General features: G+C 36.3%; 1 protein-coding gene across 1 annotated transcript in view; it reads left to right on the forward strand.

Annotated features, from left to right (window-relative positions):
- Window positions 1-19,238, forward strand: part of DDX10 (DEAD-box helicase 10) — a 281,967-nt gene that overhangs the window by 55,386 nt on the left and 207,343 nt on the right. Inside the window, exons 12-13 of the mRNA XM_033204074.1 lie at window positions 2,562-2,650; window positions 5,761-6,226. Coding sequence (XP_033059965.1) covers window positions 2,562-2,650; window positions 5,761-6,226 — 555 coding nt within the window. The remainder of the gene's footprint in view (window positions 1-2,561; window positions 2,651-5,760; window positions 6,227-19,238) is intronic.

Here is a 19,238-nt window from a genome sequence, read left to right on the forward strand (position 1 = left end):
ACATTCAATAGTTAGGCTTTTACGTGATGGTTTTGAAACTGTTACTCCTGGCAAAGAAGTAAACTTGTTTGTTTGTTTGTTTGTTTGTGTTTGATACAGAGTTTTGCTTTTGTTGCCCAGGCTGGAGTGCAATGGCACGATTTCAGCTCACTGCAACCTCCGCCTCCTGGGTTCAAGTGATTCTCCTGCCTCAGCCTCCTGAGTAGCTGGGATTACAGGCACCCGCCACCACGCCGGGCTAAATTTTTGTATTTTTAGTGGAGACGGGGTTTCACCATGTTGGCCAGGCTTGTCTCAAAACTCTTGGTCTCAAGTGATCTGCCTGCCTCGGCCTCCCAAAGTGCTGGTATTACAAGCATGAGCCATTGCGCCCAGCCAGAAGTAAGTTTTATTTAAAGAAGAGATCTTAAATTTTTTGCTAACGTATTTTATATTTTAGCAAATTATCATTGGTGTGCTTAGAATAACATTAATGATGAAGCTAAAATTTGAGTGCTTACTGTGTGTCAGGTACTTAGTTATGACAAAACTGTTTTACATGCATTGTCACCTAATCTTCCCGACAACCAATGAGGTAGGTGGTATTGATTTGACTGTACAGATGGATAAATGCTAGCTTGAAAATTAAAAAATGTCTAGGATGACTGGGTGCGGTGGCTCACGCCTATAATCCCAGCACTTTGGGAGGCTGAGATGGGTGGATCACTTGAGGCCAGGAGTTTGAGACCAGCAAAGCCAACATGGTGAAACCCTGTCTTTACTAAAAACAACAAGAAAATTAGCTGGGTGTGGTGGTGCACGCCTATAATCCCAGCTACTTGGGTGGCTGAGGCATGACAATTGCTTGAACCCTGGAAGCAGAGGTTGTAGTGAGCCGAGATTGTGCCATTGCACTGCAGCCTGGGCTACAGAGTGAGTTTCTGTCTTAAAAAAAAAAAATTGTCTAGGGTAACAGTTATTAAGTGGAAGACCTGAGACCGAAATCCAGGTCTCGTCTAGCTTTCTTGAGACCTACTGTGTTATATCAGGAGAAATTCATTCCAAAATATGAGAGCATCAAATAGTAAGCTATACCAAGTTGGACTTCTATAAGCTTACTTTACCTGAGAACCTTTTCATTAAAGGATCTTCGAACAAATTGTTAATATTCATTTTTCTTAAAAATTTTGGGCATGCAAACGTGTGCATGTTTTTTCTAGGAAACATCCTTCAAACTTGCAGTTAAAATCTTCTAGGAGCTTTGGAAGTAGTACACACATTTAAAATATTAGATTAATTTTGGTATGTCATGACTTACTGCAGGCCTAGGAGGTCATTCAGTTATCTATCAGAAAATATGAAACATTGGAAAGATGTTGTTTCACTGGTTTGTGCATACAATAGATAAGTCTTCCAGAACACTGATTATAGAAAAGCACGTTAAAATAAATGATGTGGTTTATTGGTTGTCACGCATGGTTTAACAGAATGGCTGTGTTGCCAGCAGCAGCAAGCTATCTAGTTTCATAGAAGTGATTTTCTAGGTTTTGATTATAATCTGGATAGAATAAAAGTGATAAGCAACTGAGATGGCTGCTTGTGGATGATTGTAGGGAAAAAATTATTTTTAAACTGGTGTCATTCATTGTTTTTTATGCCCATGGAGATAGAAAATGGTTTGGAGATTAGTTGGGTAGAAAGGATTATTGTAAAGCTAGATAAAATGTGAAGTTTAGGAAGTATGCAAACAGGAACTAAATATACTTTACAAAAGTCAACTTAAAAATAAAAAATTACCTAGTTGTGTTTTGTTACCTGTTTATTTGACCAATTGATAAAGGATCAGGACCCTGTTTATATTCTGGTTTTTGTAACTCTAGTATGAAGATAGTTTTTGTTTGTTTTTTTAAACAGGAACAGAAGAAAATATTCCAAGTTAATGATGAATTACTTGAAATCATAAAAAGGAAAAGCTTTAGCAATAAAGTTTTTCCTGACATGGTTTTATTAAATCTCAATATGTAAAATTTTATTTCATTGAAAAACTTATCTTTTGACACAACAATAAAAAAATTATCACTAACTAGCATTTGTTACTATATTCTAGAAGATATGCTAGGTATCTACGTGCATTTTTCTAATTTTATTCTCATAACACTCTTAAGTAGAAGGTAATGTATCTCTTTTTTGATAGATGAGGATACTGACATGTAGAGAAATAAGAAATTTGCTCAGTAAGAGTTTGAGCTCTGAATAGATTCCATATCTATATTATTCCAAAGCCTATATTTTCCCAATGGTGTACCTTATTGTAATGGAATTATACTGACTTTTAGAGTAGCTTTTTGGAAAGAAGATATTCTGGGTTAGGTTGGCTTTATGAAACCAAATGCAAAGTTTTTTTCTAATATTACAGTTCTAAAAGGTAGGTTTTCATGTGTGTATGGAATGGAGATATACTGAACTGTTTTGTGGTTTTTCAGTACTATTGAATTTATCCCATTGGTTAATTTTCTTATATTTTAGTCTAAACTCATTTTTAATTGCTATTATATTGTACTTTTCAAACTCTTAATTTACAGTGTTTTGTCTCCTATATACGATCGGTATATCTGATGAAGGATAAAGAAGTATTTGATGTGAGCAAGTTACCTATACCTGAATATGCCCTGTAAGTATTCATAATATAGTTGTAATAGTGAATCCTCAAAGTTAGAGGGAGTTAATTAATTAATTAATTTAGAGATGGGATCTTGCTATGTTGCCCAGGCTGGTCTCAAACTCCTGGGCTCAAGCAATCCATCCACTTCAACTTCTTGAAGTACTAGGATTACAGGCGTAAGGCACCACACCCGGCCAGAAGGAATTTGTTTGAAACCTGGTTCTCTGAGATTCTTAGTTTAAACCACTCTGCCTTATGTTAAACGAATCTGTTTGTTAAAGATTCGCAGTGGAAAAGATGAAATCAGCCTGGCAGAAAATTCGTTCAGTGTTCAGTTCTTATTATCAGGGAGCAGTTTGTTATTTGTAGGTATCAATTCCTTAAAGTGACATTGGCTCTTTCCTATAGTTTGATCTCAAAGGAGATGGAGAGCAACCAATAAGCATTCTTTGAAATCTTTGTGTCTTCCGTAGTTCTCTTGTTCTCTGAAACTCTTGCCTGGATTACCATAGACATTTTGTGCTTTGGATGTGAGTCTCTTTTGCTGATTCTTCTTAAGTTAGGTTGTTTTCCTCTATTGCTTACTGCCTGAATATTCCTCCTGTCTTGGTGTTTCTTACAGGTACTAACAGTTACTATGGCAAGATGCCCCTTTTTTGGTAACTGAGGTTACTATTGTATGAAACAGAATGGTTGGTTTCATTTTGGCTTAGTATTTGAGGGATTTTTTGGGGGGATGAGACAAGGTCTTACTCTGTCACCCAGGCCATAGTGCAGTGGTGTGATCATGGCTCACTGCATCCTTGACATCCCAGGCTTGGGTGATCCTCTCATCTCAGCCTCCTGAGTAGCTGGGATTACAGGTGTATACTACCATGTCTGGATAGTCTTTTTGTATTTTTCGTAGAGACAAGGTTTTGCCATGTTGCCCAGGCTGGTTTCAAACTCCTGGGCTCAAGTGATCCCCCGCCTCAGCCTTCCAAAGTGCTGGCATTACAGGTATGAGCCACTGCGCCTGGCCAGGTTTTTTGTTTTAACCTTTTGACCTATAAAGGAGGAATGTTTATTCTTCAGTGGGCTCCTACCTGTGGGAATGGTAAAAACATTGACATAATCTTATGGAAGCACCTTTGAGATAATCATACTTTGAATATCAGCATGAAATTTCACAGACTATGGTGAAATAAGTGATTATAAGGCAAGGTCTGTATGTTTGGCTTGCTCTTAGGAATTTGAGTGCCTTTACCTTTAAATTGAGTCTAACTACAACATATATCTGAGTGAGCTGCTGTTTTCTATTCTTTGTTAGACTGTATGTTTACCATAACAGGTAATATGTCAGTTACTACATTTTTGGACCTTTTAAATTGCTTTATAGCAGTGTAGGGCTGCCAGCTTTCCATTTAAGTGATAGATGGAAAACCACGTGCCATGGATAACATGTTGTTTTTTGCTCATGTTTATATACCAGTTCCTAGTTTTATTATTTCTGAATATGATCCATGGCTTAGGTTATTAGCTGACTTTTGGCTCCCTGTGAATTTTTGTCCTGGTTTTCTGACTTGACCTACCTGGGATATTAGCAGATAGGAAAGGCACAGGTCTTTAATAGTGTAGGCCATATTTAGGGGACCATTTGTTGGAATAGATTCCAGTAAATTTTATCTATTGGTAGTTGATGACTTTTGCTTTTTGTGGTGCTTAGAGAAGGCAGAAAATTAACTTTGAGAACAGATTTTAGTATAGTTGAATTTGGTATTTTAATTTTTGTAGATAGTTAGCTGTGTAGTTTCCTTGAGGTGTGTAATTTCCTTTAGAAGCCTTTGATACCTAAAGCAGTGCCATTTAAGATATGTTAAAGGTTTTAAAGTTTTACTAAAGAAACATGTTTTGAATACCTAATATGTGCAAATCATTGTACTATATGTTAAATTGTAGATGTATAAGATGTACTGCTACCTTCAAGAAACTCAGTTTTAGTAGCTGAGAGAGACATAAAAATGTAAGTGCAATACATTGAGAGAAATTATCTGGATGAGTTCATGATCCTAACCCTAACAGTAGTGATGGTGATGACATCAAGTTCTCAATAGTTGTCTATATGCCAGGCACTAGTTTTAAGTGCATTACATCTGTCAACTAATTTATTCTTAAAACAACCCTGTGAGGCAGGTACTCTTAGCATCCTGTTTTGCAAATGGGAAAGCTCCTGTATGGAAAGATTAAATCATATTCCTGAGATCTCACAGCTAGTAAGTGGAAGCCAGATTTTGAACCTCATCAGTCTTATTTTTGAATTCATGCTTCTCAGCGTTACATCTCTCAGTTTCTTTGAACCATGTCAGATAGGAAAAGAACAGTGGATTCATGTTATGATGTTACTGTTTATTCAGAGCAATCCTTGATAAAATCTAGGATTTTATTTCTCATCGATCAGTGAGAACTTAATGAAAGCTATTAGCTTTGATCCAAGCTGGGAAAGACATGATATTAAATTGAGTATTGATCATTGATGGAGAAAACAAGATTTTTTAATTTCTTTTTTTGGTGTTTGGTTTATAAAATCCATTTTTATAGCAATGATTATGCCATATTCTGTTTCAGGAAGGGAGATGGGGACCACATTCTAGTTCTTTCTCTGTAGAGAATTGTGTTTTGTCCTTTCATGGTCATGTCTTCTCTGGTTTATTTAGTGCTTAACATTTTATGAGGTACTTTCATGTAGTTAGTTAATTGGATCTTTACAGCAAATGTGAGTTAGGCCTGGCAGATACTGTTATCCCCATGTTATAAGGAAGCTGAAGCTGAGAGAGTTGAATTGGAAATTGGCAGGTCTAGTACTTGAACTGTTATCTTTGTTTCTGGTTCAGTGCTCTTTGTCTTGTTCCATGTTACCCTCTTAAAGAAAAAACAGTGTCTAAAATGTTTTCTGACAGGTGTTCAGTGTATTTTGCCTTACTTTTTGCATCAACTAACCTGTTAGTATTGAGTTATATCTTACAGGAACATTTTCTTTAAAAAAACTCTGGAAATCTCTGCTCTTGAGAAACCCTTCTATGACACCTATAAACATATCATCAGTGTTGAGATGACTATTTTCACATTTTTCCATATTTAAGGTCTCTTGGTCTTGCTGTGGCACCACGCATAAGATTTCTTCAGAAAATGCAGAAACAACCCACCAAAGAATTGGTAATGAGCCAAGCCGATAAAGTGATTGAGCCAAGGGCTCCCTCCCTCACCAATGACGAAGTGGAAGAATTTAGAGCCTACTTCAATGAGAAAATGTCCATCCTTCAGAAAGGTGGAAAAAGACTCGAAGGGACAGAGCACAGACTGGATAATGATACTGGTGACGAAGAACAGGACGAAGAGGAAGATGATGAAGAAGAAATGGAAGAGAAGCTGGCAAAAGCAAAAGGATCTCAAGCTCCATCTCTTCCTAACACCAGTGAGGCACAGAAGATCAAGGAAGTTCCTACGCAGTTCCTGGACAGAGATGAGGAGGAGGAAGATGCTGATTTCTTGAAGGTGAAGCGGCACAATGTGTTTGGATTGGACCTTAAAGAGGAGAAAACATTACAAGTAAGTTTACTCCCAATGGAGGGTCTTCTTTACATTGTCTTACTATGTGCTTATTGTTGCCTTTTGGGGACTGAGAGAAAGTGAAAACTAAGAGAAACTTAGGCCGGGTTTCTTTGCAATGAACTCTTCCTCCTTTCCCCCATATTTAAACACAGAGTAAGTGCCAGTGAATTTTCATATTTTTCATAACTTTGGGAGCTCTAAGAGGTTAACAACGTTAATCTTATTTACTGGTTTTCTGATGCTGTGTTTTAAAAGCTGCCAAAGTCCCGATTATGTCTCAAAGGAAGGCAATGAAGTTTCTTGGTTTATGGCATGAGGATCCTTCGTTATAATTCTTAAGATACTACTTTCTGAGTAAATTATAAGGAACAGTTGTAATTATTTAAATCTTTCTAAACATAAGTTTTACTCTTAATGCGACATTTGTTTATGGGAACCAAGCCAGTATCTTAAATAGAAATCGAACAGTTCTTTTTTAAAGGCTAGTTATGAATGTTTATGAAAAGTTTTCATGTAAATCCTTTGTTTCTCTGTAGCCGTCTTCTAGGAGGAACAAAAGAAATAATCCATTTAGATAAAGCACTTGTTTTTTAGGATGCTTTTGTAGGTGCACAGTAAATGTGTTTCCCCTTCTCTCTTATTCCCCTTTCTACTTTCTGTTCTTGATCATCTTTTTAAAAGGGAATTGAGTAAAAAATGAGCTTGATTCTTACTCTTTTTACAATGTTGAATAAAATTTCAAGACTCACAGTAGGAAATACATAATAGATTTTGACTGAAACTTAGAAAAGTGTTTCTTTAAGTAACCAAAAATTAAAAACCTAGAAAATGTACTTATTGAACTCTTTATATGTGTTATGTGTTAGTCATTTTCTAAACATTATCTCATTTGTGCTTGAAATAACTGCAGAGGTCGTTACTACTATCTCATTATACAGGTGATGGAAAAAAAAATAACCGTAGCACAGAAACAATATACTGTAGTGAGGCACACAAGTAGTAAATGGCAAAGCTGGAATTCGAACATAGTTATTTTGACTTTAATACTCATTGCTGTCATCCAATAATCCTGTATTGTCTCATCCTGCTTTAAATTAGATCATTTTAAGTCTGTAGTTAAGTATCAGTGAAGTTAAATACAAGAAGTTAGATTTTTGTTTTAAATAATTTAGCCGCTGTATTAACTATTATGTATACCACTTTCTAAGAATCATGAACATAACCAAAGCATCAAGTTAAGATGAGAAGGAATGATATAATTTTATAATACCATGAGTTCACATAAGTAGGACATGTGTCTAAGTACTAATAGCTCATCTGGCATTTGAAAAATGTATATAGCAAAACAACTTTTTTAACTTTTAAAAAAGTTTTACTGTATATCAGTTATCTAAATTATCCTAACTCTTTAATATTACAGTTTGAGTTTTGGCAAATGTATGGTGTTGTATAATTACCACAATTAAGAATAGAACAGCGTCATCACTCCAAAATATTTCTTATTCCCTTTGCAATTTCTTTACCCTTCACTCAGCCTCTGGCAACCACTGATCTGATTTCTACCCCTGTAGTGTTGCATTTTTCAGAACGATATATAAATAGGATAATACAGTATTTAGCCTTTTGTGTCTGGCTTTTTTCATTTAGCTTAATGTTACTGCATGTATCAGTAGTTTGTTCCTTTTAATTGCTGAGTATTTCATTGTATGGATGTATGATATGTTTTCTTCAGCTTTAAATTGGCATTGATTGTTTCCAGTTTTGGTGATTATGACAAAAATCATTATAAAACAATATTTTTATGTAAATAATTTTCTCATTTCTCGGGGAAACAAGTGGGGTTATTTTCCAGGAATAGGGTTACTGGGAACATATGTTAAGTGTATATTTAACTTTGAGAAACTCCCCAGTTGTTTTCCAAATCGGCTCTTCCAATTTGTGTTCCTGCCAGCAGTGGATAGGAGTTCGAGTTGCCTCCCATCGTGGCAGCACATGGTATTGTCAGTCTTTTAATTTTAGCCATTCTAATAGACATGTAGTGATACCTTACTGCAGTTTTAATTTGCATTTCCCTAATGACTGAACATCTCTACATGTGCTTATTTGCCATTCATATATCTTCTTTGGTGAAATGTCTTCAAGTCTTTCGTCTCTCTTTTGAAATGGTGTTGCCTTAGTAAATTCTAAGAGTTGTCTATATATTCTGAATACATATCCTTAATCAGATATATTTTGCTAATACTTTCTCCCAATCTATAGCTTGTTTTTATTTTAAGTGTCTGGTAAAGAGCAGGTATCTTAAATTTTGAAGTCTGATTTATCACATTTTAGGTAATTTATATAGTGTCATATCTGATAAATCTGTGATTGACCCAAAGTCACAGATTTTCTCCTATGTTTTCATCTAGAGGTTTTACAGTTTTAGCACTTATATTTAAGGCTAGGATCCACTTCGCCTTAATTTTTGTACATAATGCTAAGTAAGGATCAAGGTACACTTCTTTTGCATGTGGGTATCCAATTGATTCAGTACCATTTGTTTGGAAAAAACTATGCTTTTTCTATTGAATTACCTTGACTCTTTGAAAGTCAGTTGACCACATATGTGTGGGTCTCTTTGTGGACTCCTATTCTATATGTCTGTCCTTTGACCAATAACACCAATCTTGATTAGTGTAGTTTTATAGTAAGTCTTACATCTGTGAGTCTGTCAACTGATATATATTTTCTTAAAATTGTTTTGGTTATTTTTGGACTATTGCATTTTCATATAAGTTTTTGGATTAGCTAGTTACCTCATATAAAAAGCTTGCCGATGACTTCACTGAGGTTGCATTGAATCTGTAAATCTAACTGGAGAGAATTGACGTCGTAACAATACTTTTTTATTTAGGCCTTCTTTAGTGTCTTTTTAGCATTGCTTTATAACTTTAAGCACATGTAATGTGCACATATTTTGTTAGAGTCATCTCTTACTATTTGATATTTTTTAATGCTATTATAAATGGTGTTTTTAAAATTTCAATTTCCAATTATTTGTTGCCAGTATATGGAAATAGTTTGTTTTTGTAGACTGATCATTCTAAACTGACCTATTAGTTTCTGTGGCTTTTTGGGAGTTTTTTTGGATTTTTTTCTGTAGCTGATTATGAGATTTGTGAATAAAGATGGTTTCATTTCTTCCCTTTTTTTTTTTTTTTTTTTTTTTTTTTTGAGACGGAGTCTCGCTCTGTCGCCCAGGCTGGAGTGCGGTGGCCGGATCTCAGCTCACTACAAGCTCCGTCTCCCGGGTTCACGCCATTCTCCTGCCTCAGCCTCCGGAGTAGCTGGGACTACAGGCGCCCGCCACCTCGCCCGGCTAGTTTTTTTGTATTTTTTAGTAGAGACGGGGTTTCACCGTGTTAGCCAGGATGGTCTCGATCTCCTGACCTCGTGATCCGCCTGTCTCGGCCTCCCAAAGTGCTGGGATTACAGGCTTGAGCCACCGCGCCTGGCCCCATTTCTTCCTTTATCATCTATGTGCCTTGTATTTCTTATTTCTTTTTCTTTTGCTTGATTATACCTAGTGTAGGATCTGTAGAATAGAAGTGGTAAAAGTAGATATTGCTGTGTTGTTCCTGATCTTACTGAGGGGGAAGCATTCAGTCTTTTACCATTACATCTGGTGTTAGCTGTGGGTTTTTTTGTAAATACCTATGAGGTTGAGAAGCTTCCATCTATTCCTAGCTGGCTTAGTGTTTTTATGATAACATGAATTGTGACTTGTGTCAGGTGCTTTTTTTTGTAAACATTAAGGTGATGACGTGGTGGTTTTTAGCCTGTTGATTATGGTATATTGATTTCCCCTGCTACATGTTGAATCAAATTTAAATTCCTTTGAAAACTCCATTTAAGCAAGATTTCTTTATATTATAGGATTCTATTTGCTAGTATTTTTGTTAAGGATCTTTCTGTTGTTGTGAGGGATACTGGTTTGCAGTTTTCTTTTTTTGTGATGACTGGGAATATGGTATATTTTGAAAGCTTTTTGTATATTTTGCCAGCATAGAGGTCATGTTGATCGTTGTCCTGCTAGTGTCTGTATTGTTTGAATCTCTTTTTGATTCCAATATGAATATGAATAATTTATATTAATATTAACAATTATTTAGAAAGTTATGATTTCTTTCTTAATTTGTGTATATATAGTTTATACATATTTTTCCCTGTTGTGATATTTGTCTGTTTCCTGTTGATTTGTAAGATGTCCTCAAACAGTAAACTTACTGTCTCTGGCTTTTAACTTTCCTTTGTGTCCCCTGTCACACACAGTTGTTCATTTGCCTGCCTTCTCTACTTTGTTCCAAATTCCTTGAAATATTGTCTTTTTTTTTTTTACTTAAGTAAAAATTCTCAGAATTTTATTGCCATATGAATAAATTCAGAATTGTATTCTCACTTTAAACAGGAGGGTTCTTGATTTTATTTTCTATTTTAGAAATCAATTAATAGCTAATTTTAAAATATCCATTACACCCATGATCAAGACAGTAACAATTCATTCTGGTTTCTTTTAAATGTTAACTAAGGTACAGTCTCCTTATCTAACGTCAGTGTCTAAGTTTTCTTGTTTGGACCGTTTTATACTTTCAAATATAGATTCCACATTAAGTCTTTTTAGTCATTCCTAGAAAGGACACATAGAAAATATATGTGAAGAGATCAACTATTTCATCCTTCAACTTTAGCGTTCCTATTTGAACAACTATATTTTCATTTTATGCTGTGACAAGGGCATGGTTAAAGATGAGTGAAAACATGACCCTTATGGGTACATTTTAGTAAATGCAAATTTTATTAAATTGAGGGAAAAAAGTCCTAGAAAAATAAAGAAAAAACAAAAACAACCCAAAAAGCACACACAGCGTATACAAGCCCATTTGAAAAATATTTTTAAATTCAAGAGACATGAAATTACTTTGGCAAATTGCTGTAAAAATTTCAAATGCTCATTCTAAGAAAACAGCAACAACAAGCCCTTTTCCTAACTTAGGTTCCTTTCCTCTCAGTCCTGCTCAGACTTAGTATTTCTCACATCCAGGGCACCAGAGATGATATTCTTCCGAGGCTGAGCGCTCTGTTCTCGAGGGGCAGGGCGGGGGACTCTGCAAGAATGGTTTTGAGAAAAATTTCCTATAAAATACCCTTTTACCCAGATTATAAAATGCTTGCTTTTGGTGAAAAATCTCTAGTAAAACACAGAAAATTACAAATAAAAATAACCTGTAATTTCACCACCTAGAGATAACAACTGTCTTTGCTTTTTTGAGTGTACATATACACATTTGTTCTTTTTTTTTTTTTTTTTTTTTTTTTTAAGAAATAGGGTCTCACTCTGTCACACAGGCTGGAAGGCAGTGGCATGATCGTGGTTCACTGTAGCCCCAAACTCCTGGGCCCAAGCAATCCTTCTGCCCTAGCCTTCTGAGGAGCTGGGACTACAGGTGTATGTTACCATACCTGGCTAATTTTAAACATTTTTTTTTATAGATATGGGATCTTGCTGTGTTGCCCAGGATGGTCTCAAACTCTTGGCCTCAAGTGATCCTCTCACCTTAGCCTCCCAAAGTGTGAGATTACAGGCAGTAAGCCACTATGCCGTGCTCGTATACCCATTTTTAAATAAATGAGATGCTCCTAAGTATATCTATTTCCCCATGTCATTAAAGTGTCTTCACAAATATTTTTAATGGTTGTCTAATATGCCATTAACCTTTATTTAACCATTCCCCTACTGTTGGATACTTAGGTTAATATCCTTTCTTTGAATCTCTGTTTAAAGAGTTCTAATTGACAGGTTTCTTCTCTCCTTCGCTTTCACTACTGTCACAAGCATAACATGGAACTGATTCTACAGTTCAAAAATACAAGATAGGAATCTTCTCCTTATCTCATGTAAACACTTACTTTACAATAATTGTTTCAAAAATTTTACCCCCAAATGATTACCGAGCTTACACATATTAGGACACAAGATGACCTAGGTCTCTTTGGGTTACCGACAAGGTCCTAAGGGGGCCCCAAGGTTCTACGAGGGCCCCAGTGACACTACATAATACCTCCTGATGCCGCTCTCAATGAAGGAGGGTCACAGATTCCTCCAGACCATAATCAGATCTGGTCATCTCCATCCAGAGAGGTTTTACCACATCACAGCTTGCTCCTGGCCTGATAAACTATCAGTCCCTGAGGAGTGATTGAATAACCCACATTTCAGTAACTACCATAAAATATGATTCTGCATCCACCTAGTGCCATTGTCTCACAAGTGGCCTTGATAGAGGGAGCAGTAATCAGTCTCTGCTTGTGACAGTGCAGCTCGACAGAGCAAGTATCCTTTTCTCAGAGTGAAAAAACGAAACAAGGAAGAACAAAAGAAATTGTTGCAGGCCTTTTTTTTTTTTCCTCCATTAAACAGGTAATGCCTGACTGTATTTTCTACTTTGTAATTAAGAATAACTCGTTAATACTGTACATCAGGCCAGGCATAGTGGCTCACACTTGTAATCTCCCTGAGGTAGTAGGACCGCTTGAGCCCAGGAGTCCAGGGCTACAGCAAGTCACGATTGAGTCACAACACTCCAGCCTGAGCAACAGAGAGAGACCCTGTCTCTAAAACAACACAATGCACATCATTAATGTATACCAGAGAGATTTGGTCTGCAAATTCTTTAATGATATCTCTTGTGACCATTAGAATACCTTCCCAACTACTAGTAAGCTGATGAATTATTTTGAACATCTGGAAACATTCTTCTAAAGTCTGTTTCTTTCCCATGTCAATCACAGTTTCCTCTGATAGTGGATTGTAAGATCTGGATTCTGGATCCATTAGTTCTAATACCATGAAGAAGTTCTTCATGGAGAAGAACTTACCATGAAGAACTTCTTCATGGTATTAGAACTAATGGATCAATTCAAGTGGGCATGAAGTTCCACTTTGGCAATTCAGAGTAAAAGGTTGTCTTCCATGGCTGATGCTCTTCTGCCTCCATTATAATTTTACCGGGAAAACAATAGTCCTTCTCCACTCTTATTCTTGGTCTGAACAGTAGGATATATTTCAGTCAGTAAATTCTGTGCTCCTGAATTTCCTTCAGATTGCTTTACTTCTAAACATTTTGATAAGATTAGCTGTATGTGTGGCTCTGGGTTCAGCTTCACATCTTAGAGATTTCTCAACCGGGAGGACCTAGACAGATTTTCCCTTATAACTGAAAGGCTTGTAGAAAAGTGACAACTTGCGCACCCCTAACACACGTCTTAGTGGTAGGGAGCTGTCTTCCTGGGAAAACATAATCCAGGGCAGTCAAACAAAAGGAAAATACTGTCTTACTGATCAGTGTGTGTTCAGGGCCTGGTACAATGACTAGTGCAAATTTCACAAATACTTTGTGAATGAGGGAGTGAATTTACTGAATTTCTTATTCCTTCACTTTGGTTTTATTTGCTGTGACTTATATAGAACTCATAGGTAGGGTTTATTTTTGGAAAACTTGTATTTTGTGAAGTTCACCTCATTGACTTAGAATGGTTCAAAAGGTATTGTTGAACTTTCTATAAATGTGAGCATAAAAAACTTGACTCTAAATGATATACTTATGTAGGCCGAGCTTTATAATTTAATTTAGATAGTAAGTGGTAGTATCTAATTATAGTGTGAAATTCTGTTTACTAAGACTACATTTGCATTATACTGTAAGAAGTTCTATCTTTACGCATGTACTTGCATGTTTTTTTTTATTGTAATAAATTTAAAGTATTATGTGTTGAATATGAGGAACATTTTGGGGCAGTTGATGAGATTTTTGATGCTAAACAAGGAATGTTTTGCTGTTTCTTCCTGTGCATTCCCTAGTACTGTGCACAAACAATAGAGTTGAAGTTTGTGGTTCTCCAGTTGAAATAGAAAGGCTAATTGCCTTTTCTTTCTTTTTTTGAGATGGAGTCTCGCTGTGTCACCCGGGCTGGAGTGCAGTGGCCCTTCTTGGCTCACTGCAAACTCCGCCTCCCAGGCTCAAGTGATTCTCCTGCCTCAGCCTCTGGAGTAGCTGAGATTACAGGTGGCTAATTTTTGTATTTTTAGTAGAGACAGGGTTTCACCATGTTGGCTAGACTGGTCTCAAACTCCTGACCTCAGGTGATCCACCTGTCTCAGCTTCTCAAAATGCTAGGATTACAGGCATCAGCCACCGCACCCAGCCCTTTTTTGAACTACCTCTCCTAGTCTTAACTTCACCTGCTACCTACTTTTGAATTTTAAAAATTAATACTTATTTTCACTCCTATTAATATCTTTTGATTCTTCTCCATGTTTTTAAGCAATTGGTTTTGAATGTGACTCTGCATCCATGATCTCAATTGGGTTTCCTTTTGTTTTTGAGACAGAGTCTCTCTCTGTCACCCAGACTGGAGAGTGCAATGGTGTCATCATGGCTTGCTGCAGCCTCGACCTTATGGGCTCAAGTGATCCTGAATTCCTGGACTCAAACCACCCTCCTGCCCCAGCCTCCCAAAGTTCTGGGATTATAGGTATAAGTCACTGCACCCAGCCTGGCTTTCCATTTTATCTTTTACTTTTGCATTTTATGTTTTAGTGTTGTATGCATCCATCAGTCACTGGAGGCTACTTTTTTCCTTTGTTACCTGTTTTTAAGGATATACCAGATACAGAAAAATCAAACTATACATAAAATGGGAATAATACTATCATTTGCACATATAACTGACTATATTCCCTGTGGGAAGACTAAGCACTTTTCCAGACACTGCTGACTTGTTGAAATTTTTGTTGCTCATGTTTTAGAATTGTCTTTGTAGACACCATACCAGACACAGGAGTGAACTGGCTTTGTTACTTATAACTTATCCTCTTTATCTTGATTATCTTTTTCTTCTTTTCTTATCTTTCTGGGTAAAGGAGATTTGTACAAAAACCACATTGAAACTTGGAGCCAGTAGGAGCCCATTGAATTGTAGATTGTATGGAATATGTCTAATAATCATATCATTATAATTAAAACCATAATTATTTATTTGGCATTTTACCATATACTGAACACTTTCTGCATAAGTTCTCATTTTTCCTCATGACAAGAAAGGTAGCTATTATTTAAAATTTCGGAGGAGGAAAGGAAGGCTTTTAAGTGACTTGTCCAAGGTCACAGTGGTGAAGTTAACAGTGAAACCTATTTGTGATGCCAAGTCACATTTTCTTTCTCTCCCGTCATGCCTACCATTATTTGTGTGTAGTTTGCCTTCTGTAATTGGGTAATGTCAGTGTAATTGACAGTATTGTAAATAATTTTGGGCTGCTCATTGTGTGCACACACTTGGAGTATAAAATGAATGTTTGCCTTTAGACTTTGGTGTGAATGGAGACGAGAGGTATTGAGTGCCAGGTGCAAGCAAGGCCTTCTGGAATGCTGCCTTGTCACAATCCTTTTCTGTTTGATGAGATCAATGCAGTGAAGGATAACAAGATTTTCTTAGCAGCGGAGAGGGTGCCACGAGTGATGAAGCAATAAGACATGTGCAGGAGAGAGTGCAGGTGGAGTGATCAGGCACAAAGGTGGTAAGAGATGGCCGACTGACCTCCCGCCATAGGGAAGAGCCTTGTTTTGGCCGATTGTCTTGTTGTGTGTTAGAAAGTTGACCTCCAGGGAGACAGTGTTAGAGAAGAGCATGAACATATAACTAAAATGATTAAATTAAAATTTATTTTTGGAACATTTATTTCCTTAAATGTGAACATGGAATCTCTAAGCATATGCTTTCTTTTCTTTTTCAATTTAAACCTTTTTAGAAATGAGACTGGGTAGATTCCATTTTAGCTCAACAAATGTCCTTTTAAAGCTTCCTTAACAGTAAACATAGGTCAGTTTTAATTAAGATTTGAATGACACCCATAGATTATTCTTTGTGCCTTAGAGTTGATTCCAGATCCTGTTTACATTGATTTAGTCCTACTTTTTTTTTAAGTAGCTTTTTCTTTTTTTAGTACTATAAGAACTCACTGTTGGTGTTAAAACACAGATTAGCTAACTTTGAAGCTTATAAGTATACTCTTAGAAAAAGATTCCAAGTTCCAAATCAAGATTCTGCTATGTGGGAGCTAGGATTTTTCTGCCTCTTGTCTCTTCACTTTTTCTCTTTTTCCCATTTTTTATTTTTCTCCTTTCAGCAGCAATTACCTAATAGATGCCCGGGACTGTGTTAGGTACTTAGTGACTTTTAGGAGCTTTAGACTATGTATTTGTAAAATAAGTACTGGAAAAAGATTAACATCTGTCAGTTTTTTTATAACTTACCATGCACTTTGACTATCATATCTCATTTATTTAAATTCTTACCACAGCTTTGTGTAGTGTTGTTGTCATTTTACAAGTTCAGACACAGGCTTTGACAGGTTCACTTACTTCCTTGGCTAATGTTCCATAGTTAATGAAGTGCTAGAACTGGAGTCTGTACTTAGGCCCCTCTGACTTGCCTCGGTATAATTGTGCTTGCTTTGATTCCTGTCATTTCTACATTTAGTGGTGGCTTTTAGTGTTCCATTTTCACTTCCTACTTGCACTGCCATTCTGCCCCCAGATTCTTATTACCTCATTCTTGGCTGGGGGTTATAAGCTTCATAATTCGTTCTCAGTGTTCTTCTGAGTCATCTTCCTGTGAACCTTGGTCAAATTAGTATTTTTTCGAGTGGCTTACCTTTCATGCTACCTTTTAGTTCATGCTTGCAGTTGGGTTTTGTAAGCTAGCCCCTATCCTATTGTCCTGTGAGACCATTCTTCCCAGTTTCCACTTAAACAGTGAAGGATTCCTTCCTGGATTATTTTCTTCCCACTCCAGCATTTCATATCTTTCAAGATTCAGTGCTTATCTTGTCGCTTCTTTGAAGCCGTCCTTTACTTCTTCAACCCACTGACCTCTGGATTCCAATTGTCTATTTTGCTAGTATTTTTTTTTTTTTCGTGGCATTTCATAATGTAGCCACATGACTCTTAAATTTCTCTCTCTTCCATACCTGGTGATTTGTGTTCAGGGGCCTTATATAATGTTCAGTTGACTTAAACAGAAGAAAGAACTCTAAAGTCAAGACTACTGTACCCCGAGTTTTTGCTACCATGAAGTGAAACAATGGTAGGATGATCTCAAATGTTGCCAGCAGAAATAGTTTGGTATATATGCTCATTTGTCTTATAGGTGTCTTTTCGGTTTTTTTTGCATCCTGTGCTTAATTCTTTTTTTTGTAATCTAAGCTTTGTTCCAATTCAAAAGGAGTAGTTATTGTGTAACATGAAGCTTAGATGCATATATTGAGTTGCTTTATACATTTTTTTTCCTATTTGAGTTTGGTATGCAGATGACTTCCTGAAGATGTAAATTTTCAGTGGAAAGCTTAAAGCTGGTTTTGGCTTGATGTTTATTCTGTAACATGCTGGATCATTATATCAAATATTGACTTGTTTTCCTTTACCTCCTCCTTTTATACAATACTCAATATTCATAGCATCTGCTGACCCTGAATTTTTGAATCTACTTTTGTGGTTGAAGTTTCAACAGCTACTTTTACAGGACGTATTTATCTTTGTTTTAAGGTAGTCATACAGGTAATGAAAGAAATGTGAAATAGGACACAGGTTGTCCTTGAAGGTCATGTGAATTGCCCTTGAACTTGATTGTTAAATGATTAGAAATAAAAAGTTTTCAAATTCATGAACAATTGCTTGTTTATATGGCTCTCATAAATATAACTGTACAACACTGCTAATATGGCAGATTAGTTTCCAGAAATGCTGTTCATAAGACCACTTTAAAAAAAAAAAAGACCACTTTTTAAGTCTCTAAGCAGTCAGTGTGTGTATCTGTAACTGAACTTGTTAACGGGAGGACTATCTTTGTGATGGCACTGGATTCAACTTTCACGTTTCTTTTCAACATTTTTAAATTGTCAAAGCAAATTTTTGTTTTGACTTTGTTCTTTTTGATGCATATTTTGAAACACAGCTTCAAGTCCAAGGCAACATCTGAGGCTAGTGCCATCTGTTGGTGACAGTTAGAATTAAATCACTTTTGCTTTGATGCGAAGCTTTGTTCTTTACTATAAAAGTGTACATTTTAGGTGAAATGCTGGCTTATTAAGTGAAGGCTTCATGAAGTTTTTCGAAAAATTTATTCAGCAAATATTTGAACACCTGCTGTGTGCTAGGCATTGAGAGCTGTTAGCAAAACAAACAGTATTCCCTGTGCATTAACAGGTGGGATGGGCAGAAAATGAGTATGTGTCCTATGGTAGGGGCAAGATGAAGCAGTGTAAGGGGTATATAGAGATGAGGGAAGGCAGGTGGCATGCTGCAATTTCAAATAGAATGGTCAGAGGTGGTAACCATGGAGGGTGTATGAGGCAGTCTTCCATCATTGCTGGATCATGACCTGTGGAGGTTTTAAGCATTGAAAAGATTATTGTTCCTCCCCCCCATAGGTAATTTGAAATGAAAACAGTATGAAACTTGAAAACAGTAAGAAAGTCCTGAAGTTCTTTTCTCCATGATGGCTACTTCACTGCTTTTGTTGAAATAAATTATTTCAAGAACATTAAGAAAAAGATATTCCAGCTTTACTGGTTCTCTGAGCATATGTGTAAGCTGCCACTTAGTTAACTAAACACTGAGAACTAGGCACTCTAAGGGGAATGTGAAGATAATTCAGACCTTCTTTGAACCTGGTGCTAGCACGTTAATTGGAACAGGGATGTCTGATATTAAGAAATGCCTATTGTTTAGTGAAAGTGAAGTGTAAGTATAAACTTATTTATAAAATAAGTATAAGATTAGCATACAGATTTCATGATCTAAATCTTAAGTCTTTAGGGCAGTGTTTCTCAAGCCATCTTTGCTGAAGGGTTAATGTTTTAATTTTGAAGCAATCAGAGACCTATGACTTTGTAAAATATATTACAGTTAAATTA

The sequence above is a fragment of the Trachypithecus francoisi genome, unplaced genomic scaffold, assembly GCF_009764315.1.
Source record: "Trachypithecus francoisi isolate TF-2019V2 unplaced genomic scaffold, Tfra_2.0 Lachesis_group8, whole genome shotgun sequence".
Taxonomy (NCBI): Eukaryota; Metazoa; Chordata; class Mammalia; order Primates; family Cercopithecidae; genus Trachypithecus; species Trachypithecus francoisi.